Source organism: Sylvia atricapilla, chromosome 15 (assembly GCF_009819655.1).
Source record: "Sylvia atricapilla isolate bSylAtr1 chromosome 15, bSylAtr1.pri, whole genome shotgun sequence".
NCBI lineage: Eukaryota > Metazoa > Chordata > Aves > Passeriformes > Sylviidae > Sylvia > Sylvia atricapilla.
The window spans coordinates 3395041-3407117 of record NC_089154.1 but is presented as its reverse complement, the minus strand read 5'-3'; the positions used below and the strand labels follow the sequence as shown (position 1 = coordinate 3407117).

The following is a 12077-nucleotide window of genomic DNA, read 5'->3' as shown; positions in this document are numbered from 1 at the left end:
CTCTGCTTGGTGCTGGGAGGTGGCAGCACGGTCTGGGGGTGAGGAGGAGCAGCTCTGAAGGTGTGTTTTCTTTTCTGCCATGCTGCTGAGGAACCTGGAACCAGCATCTTTCCATACCTGCACTCCCCTGACGTGCTGCATCTTCAGGCTTTGTTGTTTGCTTTTTGGGCTTTAATTGGTAGTTTCCTGTGGGGTTTGTATGGGCCTTGGCATGCTGGGATCCCTGTCTCACTTGGTTTCTTTTAGGCATTGCTATAATATAAACCAGCTGCACTAATATTTTAGCTGTAGGGAGAAATGTACTGGTTTGATGTGTGCTGTGTAGAAGAAAGAGAAAGCTACTGCCCCTAGCCCAAAATTGTGAGTAGCATAGCAAATATGTTAGTGATCTCCCAGAAATGTTAAATGAGATGGATTCTGCCACTGCCTTCGTCACACTGTGGGCTTTTAAGAGATTTTCTTGTCTCAGTGAAGCTGCAGACTGATGTGCTGAGGAGAGCTGGTGAACCCTGGAAATAAGGCTGAGCCCTGCTGATGAGTTTTAGAGCAAGATTTTTCAAGGGGGGCATATTATGAAAGGAGAGGAAAAATGCTCTGAAAGATCTCTAAGAGCCAAAGCACTGCAGCTTGGTGGCAGGGCTTTATAGAAAGGCCAGATGGATGATGGAAAAGGGTAAATAAGCTGCAGAATGAACACACTGGTGCAGTGTGGGTTGCAGCAGCCCTGGCAGGGAGGCAGCAGCAGTCTCCAGGTGTGCAAGGCTTTCCTCACACAGGCATCCTGCTGCTGGGTCTGCAGCAGTGGTGATCCCTGCACTGGAGCTGGAGTGGTGCTGGCAGCCAGGACGAGGAGCTGTGAGCTCTGCCTGACCTTGGCAAGGGCCAGAGCCCTTCCCAGCTGGTCAGGAGCACCAGCAGCTGCCCAAGGAGAGCTGGGATCCACAGCTGACACTGCAGCATCCTCCTGGCAGCCAGAGTAAGCCCTGTTGCAAACTTCGGAGTTGAATCTCTTCCCCTGAAAGACAAACACAGGAGTGAGGAGTGCCCTGACCTGTCTGGAGGAATCCTGAAGTGCAAATAGCAGGAGAAGGTAACGAGCTGAGTGCAAGAGCAGGTTTGTAAATGCCAGTGTGTGCTGGGGAGAATACATCTAATGAGCTGGTGTTGCAGCTGTCTTCCTCCTTCTCCCTCTGTTTGACATCTCCAAGATGCTGCTTTGTGTCCTTTAGGTCTCACCTGCATTTCTCTTTGATTTAGGCTGATGGTGGGATTCTTTCTTCTTTTGGCCCGAGTTGCCAGTTAGGGGAGGTTTGTCTCAGCCTGGCTGTGGAAATGGCCTCACAAATCGCTGTTGCTGTGGGGCTGCAGGGCAGTGCTGCCCTCCCAGGTGTTCCTGAGGTCACTGGAGTGAGGCTGGGGCTGTAAGGGAACGTGCATCACCTTCTGAGTGCGTGGCCAAGGTCTGGGAGACCACACAGCCCTGACTGGGGAGCGCAGACAGCTGGGAAGGGTACCCAGGTTTCCATGCCTTTTGTAAGAGATCCCAATAAATCTTTTCCATTTCCTTCCCAGCTCCCTGGGCTGAGCTCTTGGACCAGGGCAGACCTCTGAGAGTTCCTCCCACCCCTTCCTGGCCTGGGGCATACACAGGTCATCTCCTTTCTTTGTGACTTGCACTTACTCTGGGGAACAGTGACTCTCCTGCCCAGATGCAGAGCTGTGCTCAAGTTGGTCTCTCATGAGGAACCACCACACTCCTCTTTTTTTTTCTTTTCCTCTGGGAAGAAAACCCCAGATGAGCATCTTTGACCACGGTGATAGAAGCTGCTGTTTTGTGAAAGCCCACACGTCTGTCCATGCTCTCCAGCACTCCTGCAGCACCCAGAGATGCTGGAAGATTCTCACATGGCCTGCCCTGGCGTGGCCCAGTTATGGAGCTGTTGTCCTTGAATTTGTCAGACCCATCTTTGATGTAATTTTGTGTCTGTTGCCAGGCTCTGGGGCAGTGAGTTTCAGCAGCCTGATGAATCTAGTCACAGTATGTGACTAGAGATATTTTCAATCAAAGATGTTTGGGAGTGGGGTCTTCTGAGATCTCTTACAAACGATGCGGGATGAAGTCGCTCAGTCTCTGCTCTGGTTTGCATGGAAAAAAAAAACCCACTTAAAGTTCCATCACGTCCTTAATGGAAATGAAATGATAAAATTGGGATAATACCTACCTCATGCTGCTCTTGAGGGTTAATTAATGTTTACAAAATCACTTTAGGTCCCGAAATTTAATTGAAGGAAAAATATTACCATATAAAATAGCTTTTTATGCAGGCACTGCTATAGGGTTTCAGCTGGGCAGAGTGCCGTGGCAGCCAGCAGTAGCACATGTTTCACTACATTTATGGTTGTGAGGCTTCCTGTAGTTTATATGAAAATTGTCTCTCTGAAATCACAAATGAAACATCAGTGTTTTCCTCTCGCTTTGAAAGAATATTAATTTGCCATCTTAGGGCTTGACTGGCTATTTAGACTGCTGTAAATACAATTCTCCTTTGAGAAAAAAGGAATGGAATATCGGTTCCTTGGCTTGGGACAGGCTGATACAACTTGCTGATGACTCCACCTTTGGATGCCATGAATGTTGCTGGCTCATATGAGCCATAAATCAGGCTGGCACTGCGCGTCCTGCTGTATTTAAGGGTGTGTTTGGGTGTTCATTATAATCTCCTGCTATCAAGAGATTTTAAATACAGCTATAAAATTTCATTTCTGGAGTTAAATTTGACTGTGGAAGTATGAGCCAGGGAACAAGTTCTGTTAAGTGGGGTGTTCCTGTGGGTTTTTTCTGCTTTGGTTATTTTTTGTTTGTTTGTTTGTTGTTTCTTTACCTCATTTCAGGGTGTTTTTAAAGATGGAGCAGCAAGAGATGGAGAAACAATACAGAGTTTGGCTGCCTTCAGCTGTTGGAATAAAACCTTGTCACTGCATAAATGTCACCTTATTTTCTTGCTGTAACATTTTTTTTTTTCATTTCACTGAGTGGTGCAGGCTGGGTGGACTTGGAGGTTGGATTGGTCACTCAAAGTGCTTTCGTTGGTCTTTTTTTTCCTGCCACCCAGGGTGACTACGACCCCAGCAGGACCAAAGTTGTCCACTTCAGCATGAACCCGATGAGTTTGGCCAAGCAGCAGCGCAAGGAGGAGCAGCAGCAGCTGCAGGAGGAGTGTGAAAGGCTGAGGGAGCTGGTGAGGGTGCTCAAAGAAGGAGGCTCCATCCCTGGGAATCTGGAAGGAGTCGGGGGTTTTCAGTCCCCACAGGAAGTTGCAGGTAGGCTGCTGGCTTCTGGGGATGCATTTATCCATCTGTGCTGCCAGAGGAGCTGAGTGCAGGAGCAGAGGGAGGCACTGCAGACAGCGAGCTTGATGGAGTGCTTGGGTGGGAAATGAAAACAGCTGGGCTGGTGCAGGAGAGAGTGAATGTGTGGTGGCAATCCTGTGGTACAGGGTGGGTGGTAAGGCTAAATAATAATAATTCATATAATTTGTTCATGATGAATGAAATACCAATACAACAGCCTTCATAGGCTGGTGCTGCTGGCAGAGTGAAAGGAAATATATCCTTCCTTTCAGGGCTGGTTTAGCCCTTGAGGTACTAGAGACAGCAGGAAATAACTTTCATAGCTGCAGGGAAGCAAGTGGTTGGAATCTTTTCAGACCTGGCTTAAAACAAATTAATATTGTTTATCAGTGTATATGTGCCCCATTAATCACAGCTACATTCAATACTCCATGAAAGCAAAGTACATCTTTCACTGAGCTAAATACGTTTCACAGAATCTGTGACACTCCAGTACAGTCTGTCTTCCTTTCACATACCTGAGCGAGACCTTTTAGTACAGTAACCCCAAAAATCAACACCTCCAGACATGGTCTCAGATCTGAAAATCGAGGTAAGGATATCAATAAAGCCTAACCCATCATCTGTAACACTGTGAGGGACCAGACAGAAACAAGTTATGCTGAAGAGCTCAGGAGAAGTTACTGCTGTAACCCTCTAATAGCCTCAAAAAAAAAAAAATTGTTATAGGAGAAAAAAAATGAAAGAGAACTGAAGGTCTGTGTGGAGCAAACCTGGTGTGTTCCAACTGCATGTACATGGTCAATGTCTGGAGGTCAGGCACCTCCCTCAGATGAGACTGAGAGAGCAGAACTTTTCCCAAAGGTCACGAGTGCTGGAGACTTCAGACCCACGAAAGGACAGAGCCCAGCTTTAAAGAAAATGCACAGAAGAAAACATCTTTCTTTGCTATGAAACCAGAATTCTCATAAAGAAGCTTGTCTGTTTTCCCATCACTCAAACAATGGCACTGTATTACTGCTGAGAATGTGTTTGTTCCAGCATCTCAGAGTGGATTATGGTGCTGTATAGCCTTAAAACTGTGATGGTGAAATGTGCAGATGGGGTGGTTTATAAAGTGAAGAGCTCACTGCATGTCACAAGTAAGTGACAGTTCTGTCACTCCTCTTAGTGGATGCTCTAACAGATGCAGAAGCATGAAACACTTGGCAAACATTTAAAAAGACCATTGTCTGTAGGAGCTTCCAGGCTCAGACCCCCAGTGAGCAGTTCTTGGGGATAGCTCTTGCATTGCAATCTGAATTTGAAATGCCCTGGGTTGTAGGGGTTTAAATTGCAGTAGATGCTGCTGCTCAGTGCCCTTGTCTGTGCCTGTGCCCCCAGTACCAGACACATGTGATGCTGCAGGTCCAGGGGCTGGCAGTGCCCAGCGAGGGCACAGGCTGCAGAGGTGGGGTCAGCCGTGTCTCTGTCACTGATGAATGAGCCTCTGGGGTATCATCTGCAGTAATTAGACCATCTCTTCTGGGGGAATGTGTTCCTCACGTGTGCCTCCTGTGATGTGTTAGAATTACCGTTCTGCTGCCTTTGCACACAGCTGGTTTTAGCTGTTTGTGAGGTGCCTCTGTGCTGGGATGTTACCAGGTTTGTCCTTAGCTCAGAAGGGATGCATTTTTAAAGCTGTTTTCTCTTCTGCCTTTGATTCCAGCAGGAAAACAAACAGCTCACTGGGCTTCAGGGTATTTCCAGCCTCACGTTTGTGAAGCTTTTTTTTTTTTTTTTCCTTTTACCCCAGTCCCAAGCTACATCATTCTGATTTCTGGTGACCATCTCAGATGAAAGAGCATCAGGTTCAGAACTTAGAGGGGTGGAAAGTACTTCAGTGTCATTTACCAAAGTCACAGGAAGGCTCCTTGGATTCTCAGAGTGCCTATAAGTGCATCTGGATGTGGTTCTTGTAAACAAAATGGGAAAAAGCTGTTGAAGGATGGAGCAGCCCTGTGGATGACTCTCTTTGAGGACAGGTTGAAGGTATAGGAAGCAAGGTTATGTGGAAAGATCTTGGGCATTTTTTCATGTATTTCATGTGTATGAGTGCATCACTATCCTGCACAGGGCACATTGCCATAAATACACCTAAACTCTCATTTCTGCTGTGGGAGCATTCAGCAGCATGGTCAGAGCATGGGGACTGCAAATGTTGGGATGTGAAGAGATGCTGAGGGTGTTACTGTGCCGACCACAAGGGTTATTCTGAGCTGACTTTGAATTAGCCAGATGAATGCCAGATTTGGGCTCTTTGCTGGAGCAGGGAGAGCTCCTGGTGGGTTTGGGGACAGCTGATCAAGTGTGCTGTGCAAGCTGCATCCATTTCTGCACTGACTCCATCCTGCATCCGCAGTGGGGATGCAGCAGCTGTTCAGCAGTGGCTCAACAACAGGGAACGTGTGGCCAGAAAACTCACCCTGTCTCCCTCTGGATAAGACATGGAGGATCCAGCTTGTGCTGTTTTCTTAGCTCTGCCCACAGGAACAGCTGCCACATGCCTTCTGCTTCAGTGCCTTTTCAAGGTGTGAAGTGGGGAGCGTGTGGCAGAAACTCCCTCTGCTTTGTTTGTCACTGGCCGATTGGCTACCCCGGGGAGGGAGGTTGGTTGTGTCACAGATTTCTGTGAGTTCTGTGAAGCTGTTTCTGTACAAAAATAACAAGAATTGGAGTTTTTCTTTTACCCCTTTCTGTCAGCTGCAGTCCCCATCTGTCTGTTTATCCAGCTTGCTCGTGTCACACATGCAAGAGGCAAATCCAGTTCTCTGAGCTTTTTGAGATGGGAGGTCCCTGGTGTCAGAATAGAAGGGGCTGAAAAGAGAGCAAGGACAGAGTAGGAAGAGTGTGGATAAAAGCTGGGAGGACAGCAGAGGTCATATGTAAGTTTGCATTTTGCCTTTAGACAGATAGAGGGAAATGTAAGATTTTATTGTCCTGTTTTGCCATATAACCTGGCTGGCTGCTTGGCGAGGTGAGGGATTTTGAGTGGCCTCCAGCCAGCCAGGTTTGATGCATTCAGCAAGCTTATGTGGTATGCAACAGCTATGCTTATGGTTCACAGAATTATAATTATACCAACCAAAAAAAGGCATTAAGGACAATGATGTTGATGGTTTTGATAATAATGTATTGGCCATTGTTAAATCCCTTCATTGGACTGGAGTGCAGCACATTTCTTCTGATCGTATTTCCGACTCCTGCGTAGGTAATAAGAAAATTATTACTGTGGACGTTAAAGCTCATTAAATGTGACTCTATTAAAAATCAAGGTTATGCTGGACTTTAAATCTCTTTGAGCATAACCGCTGGAGGCTGCAGCACAGCCTGGCAACTTGCCACGTGGTTCAGTGGCCCTTTCCTCTCCTTTCTGCTGTAACAGTCCCCGTTCAGATGGGGACCTATGGAGAGCTGTGACAACATCCTGTCCTTTCCCAAACTGCAGCTTGGCAGGGCAGGCTCCTGGGGTGCTGAGGGGCAGGGCTGTGGGCACCACACTCGGGTGGGCTGCAGCTCTGTGAGTGCTGTGTTCCTCTGCTGGGTTGTGTAAGGGCTGGGAGCACCAAGGTCAGACAGCCATCTGGGGAGAGGCTCCGCGTCCTCCTGCCTCAGAAACGGGGATGCAGATTGTGACAGCTTTGGGAAGGTGGCACAGGGCATTGCTGCACAGATCTGAAATCTGTTCCAGTTCTGCATTTCCCTTTCCCATGCTCTTCACACCTTCTCTCCACTGCCCCTTCTGTATTTCAGTCTGCATCTTCTACTTTTTTTTTCCATCTCCATAGCTTTTCCTATTTTTTTCCCCATTTCTCTCCAGGCCATTTCTGCTTAGATCTTTCTTTGTTTGCCCTGTGGGCTCTTGGTAGACCTCTTGATTTCTGGCACTGCTAGAGATGGATTTGGGTCTTAGTTGCAGGCAAATATGTAGGTGGGAGTTAATGGGGAGCTGAAAGAAGTAATGACTTGTAACAAAGCATAGGTAGGAATGAGAGACAATGGTTCAGGTGCTCCTTATCTCCATTTGTGTTCCTGTCTTAAAGGTAATGTATCTGAAGGTAGGAATGGATGACCCATGGAAGCTGGTACCTGACTAAAAGAATCCAGTAATGTGAATTTTCCATGAGCTCTCATGATTTATTGCTATCCTGTAGCTACACCAGAGTGTTCCCTTCTTCATGCAGCTTCTCCCCGTGAGAAAGAGGAAAAGTGCTTTTAATATTCTTTCTGGTGAGAGAGAGGCTGGCACCCCTACCAGGAAGGAAGATGGAGAAATCAAGTCTGATTTCAACCATCTGGGGAGAACTTTGGAACTATTTTCCTGCGCATAATCCCACCAAAAAGAAAAGCTATTCATCCGAGTGGTTTCAGTGTCCTTTTCCCCTTGTTAGGAAAAAGGTGGGACAAGGGGGTCCTTGATGAAGGACTGGGAATCTCACTGTGAGGCAGGTGTTTGGCCCTAACACAGATGCTACACCTGGCATTCAGCAGGGGCTGTCCCCAGCATCACAGCCATGCCAGGGCCTTGTAAAATGTATTTAATTGGATTTAAATTGGGTAATGAATTAATATTAAAATAATCTAATCTTGTTGAAGTGACACGCCAGAGACGGTAAAATTTGTCACTGTCCCAGTGTGCTTGTGCTTCTGATGAATGTGTTTCTGAGTACAGAAGGTGACAAAAAAGGAGCAGATGGAATTTAGAAGTTGCCATTCTCCATCCACAGTTGGCTGAGCTGTTGGTGCTTGGAAGCTTTGGTGCTTCCTGCCATCTGTGTAGGGAATCCACACATGATGAGGGCTGCAGCCAGGAATGACACCCGAGTCCACCTGATGGAAGATCCTCCCCTGACCTCAGCTGCTGGTGGGTGCACATGTGGAAGTGCAGCCCCCATTCCTCACTCTGTGCCAGTGGTTCCAGCATCCCAGTGGTTAAATGGGCTTGGGCCAGCAGTGCACAGAGGGCAGCTCTCCTTCAGTCTCATCCTGCCTCTTCCTGAAGCACAGCAAGGATTCATTAGGTGACCCTTCTGTCACTTAGGTTTAACCTGCCAGTTCCCCTTCACTTGTACTGAAGGAACTGCCTCTGTTCTAAAGAGACACGAAGGTCCAGGGCATTTGCTGCCTTCAGATGTTAAGGGACTTCAGTTAAAAGCAGGATGTTAGCCTTTGTGCCCTGCCTGTATCTCAGTAAATTGCTTTCTGCATATCCCAGTTTCATCTGAAGTTAATAAAGAGCTTGACTTTGCCTCTGGTGCTTTGCTGTGCACTGATGAAGGTCTGTCCTCTTTCACTCCAGAGATGGCCACATATCCTTGATGGGGGAAGAAATCATCCCCTGCTGCTGCCTGCATCTGAGATGTTGCATAGCATTGTTGTGCAAACCCCCAGTGATATGGAAAGCAGCACAAGGGATGAGAGTTACTAGCAGCATTCCTGACCCACTGGGAGCTGCCTGCCCTCCTGTGCTGACTCCACAGCCTCCGTGGGGCAATCCCTCCATCTCTCAGCTAATTCTCGTTATTACTGTTTTTATGGTGCTGCTTTCTCTCCTGCAAGACATTCACACCAGTCTGGGACCTGAATTGTATATTAAGACTGGGAATAAGCTGATAGTTTAAATAGAGCTTACTTTGATTCCCTTCATTATTATCCATATCCCTTTGTCTCAGCCCAGCACTGGAGATAGCCAGGTGGTGCTGCTAAATATACCTGTTTTCACAAAAAACTCCAGCAGAGTTGTGGTCTCCTGTACTTCATGTTGACAGGGTAACAGTGGTCAGGGGAGAGTCCCTGAATGGTGTCAATGGATTTGGGCAGTGCAGCCATGAGGGGATAATACCTTGAAGCTTTTGTGTGTTCTGATTCAGCAACAGTGCCTTTGATGGTAAACGTTCTGCACTACAGAAGTCACTGCAGGCACCTATAAAGGTCCTGGCTTGAATGAAAGCCCAGTATCTTAAGAGGGCTGGAAGAAATGTCTTCTGATCTAAAAGAAAAAAAACAAAAAAACAAAAAAACAACAAAACCCCACCTGCTTTAATCATATATAGTATTCCTCATCCAGAAAGATTCCCAAGGTTTGTTTTTTCTGTTTCTTTGGAGATGATAGAGATGTGAAGTCATGCAGCACTGAGGACATTGCAAACAGCATGCCCTGCCTGTGGCAAGTTGCCATCAGTCTGTTGAACAACCAGAGACTTGCCCCGAGCTCGGTGTAATCTGTGTGCTGCGAGAGGGCCAAAGGCTGCTGACCCAACAAACCCCCAGGGATGCCTGAAGCCTGCAGCTTCTTGTGAAACTGGGGTGGGAGGTGCCACTGAGACATTGCTGGAACTTTCAGGCTCTCTCCGCTGTCCAGGGAGCCAGAGGTTTGTAATAAATTCTGTAAAGTAGATCTGTTGGAGCTGGCGAATGTGTAAAACTTGGTGTCAGTCAAAGGTTACTATCCAGACTATACTTAGCCTTCACAAAGAGCAAAAAAAAGCTGCAGGATTTCTTCCTGCCCTGCTTTTCTACCAGTTTCACATGTGAAGTTCTTGGAGAACTCAGTATTTCTGTTTTTCTAACAGGCAGCCTGTGAACCTACATAGTACTTCCATACAGCTCCAGCAAGTCCTTACAAGGGGTTTTTTTGAAGCTTCTTCTACCCTCTTGCCAGGCACTGTGCAGAAATGGATTACAAAATATTTAGTAGAAGGAAAAGCTTTGTTCCATAAAAAAAATAAAACCATTTTTGGAAAGAAAAAGTAGTGAAATAAGTTGTGAGAGAGAAGGAAATGGAAAGGGAAATAAGAATGTATATATGATGAGGAGCACCAAATTTAAACACAACTGCAACAACATCTGCAGCGGTTTCTGTAGCAGTATGAGGAAGGAGGCTCCCAAGGGAAGATTCTCTGGGTTTAGTGATCCTGACATGAGTCTGGGTGTAATGGAAATGTAAGAAAATACAGCTGAGGAGAAGGCTGGGTAAATGCATTTTCCTTTACTGACACAGTAAAGGTGTGGTGTCACATCTGGAGAGGAAGAGGCTGCCTTTGCTGAGGTAGGTGGGAAGGTTAGAGGTAGCTAAAGCCACTACAGCTGGGCAGAGAGCGAGGTTAGAGGTGACTTCAGAGAGCAGATAAATCAAGAGAAAATGTGTAAAGAAACCTGGGCTGACAAGGAGTATTCTGTCTCCTTCTGTATGTGACTGTGAAGGAAAAACTGGTAATAGAAACAGCACTTTTAAGCCTGATTACTTGGGATTCCAGTTCCCAGTCCATCAGTAGCTGAGTGAAATACAAAGTGAGCATGGGGAAGAGTTGTTCTCACTCCCAGAAGTAGCTGTGCTCATTCATTTCTACTCAGGGGACATTCAGAGCCTTTGCCCTGAAAAAGTCAGAGAAGTCAATGAGCTGCAGAAGGATCCAAAATCCTTTTCTCTGTGTTTTAACTCCTTCCCTCACAGTCCTTGGAAAACACCAACAAATTTGTCCTGTACAGAAACTGCCACGTGAAGGTAACACCTTTTGTGGCCACAGTTCTTCTACATCCCCCAGGTTCTTAGATATCCCTCTGTGCTAATGGTTTCTTTGTCAACCAGAGGCAAGCCTGTTGAGCCTGGCAAACTTTGTCATTTGTGTTTTCCTGCCTGGGATACTTGAGTCGAGCTCTCACTGCTTGGTTGTGGCCTCCTTGGTGGCTGGGATGCTCCTGCTGGATCTCTCCAGTGCTGAAGGGGAGGAAATGCAGTATTATCTGCAGCTGCCCTTTGGGGCTGTGCTGTGAGCTGCCTCTGACAGCACTCTGCATCGTGCAGCAGCTTTTGATAAGGCCTGATGTGTACACAATTGAAAATGCTCTTTCATTCATCAGCAGGATTGAGAAGAAAGGCTTGTGCTGATGTCTCAAATTGAGGCCGACAGGATTTCCCTGACATCAGAGGAACCATCCTGGCAGCGTGGTGGATCCTCACATCTCTGCTCTGTGTTGGCAGTGCATTGCTTCTCCTGGACAGTAATGCCTGGTGCCTCTGCGAGCCAGCAGACTGGGAGAAATCCAGTGGAGGGACTTTGCAAGGGGTGTCAAGGACACTGGGAAGCCTTAAAAAGCCTTGTGCTGGCAAGGGGAAGGTCCCTTTGGTTGGGGCTGTTTACTGGATTCAGGAGATTACAGGAATGGGAATATACTGAATTTAATTACCCACTCCATACTGTCCAAGATGGTTCTCCTGTGGTGATCAGGTCATAATAGGGAAAAAATGACTGAGTTTGCTGGTTTACTCTGGAGTCCTCATATCAATTTGCAGGCAGCTATATGTGACCAGGAGCTGACATCTGACTGTCTGCACGGGATAAATCAGGGCTCCTTAACACTGAATCCCACATGAGGTGGGGTGAATGTGTGGAGACTGAGAAATAAAGTTTGTCTCCTTGTACCACATTTTAAAGGGGCAGCATGCAACTAAAATTTGGAAGCCGAAGGACAGCTTTTGGCATGGCCTGTTTTTCTGGTTCATCTTCCTGTCTGAGGGAAGCTGTTTTTTTCTGAGAAATACTGTTGTGCAGTTGAATTTCCAGTTTGTCTTTTCACTTATGCTGATTATTTAGGAGCTGTAAATGAAGTAAAATAAGGTTCAATATTTTAGAGCAGCGGCTGTATTTAAGAAGTTTATGTTTGATGAGTAAGTTGATGACATTGCA

The 12077-nt window shown here is 46.8% G+C and overlaps 1 protein-coding gene across 1 annotated transcript in view; it reads left to right on the top strand.

Annotated features, from left to right (window-relative positions):
* MAD1L1 (mitotic arrest deficient 1 like 1) overlaps nucleotides 1-12077 on the top strand; it is a 355712-nt gene that overhangs the window by 230295 nt on the left and 113340 nt on the right. Inside the window, exon 16 of the mRNA XM_066329740.1 lies at nucleotides 3114-3321. Coding sequence (XP_066185837.1) covers nucleotides 3114-3321 — 208 coding nt within the window. The remainder of the gene's footprint in view (nucleotides 1-3113; nucleotides 3322-12077) is intronic.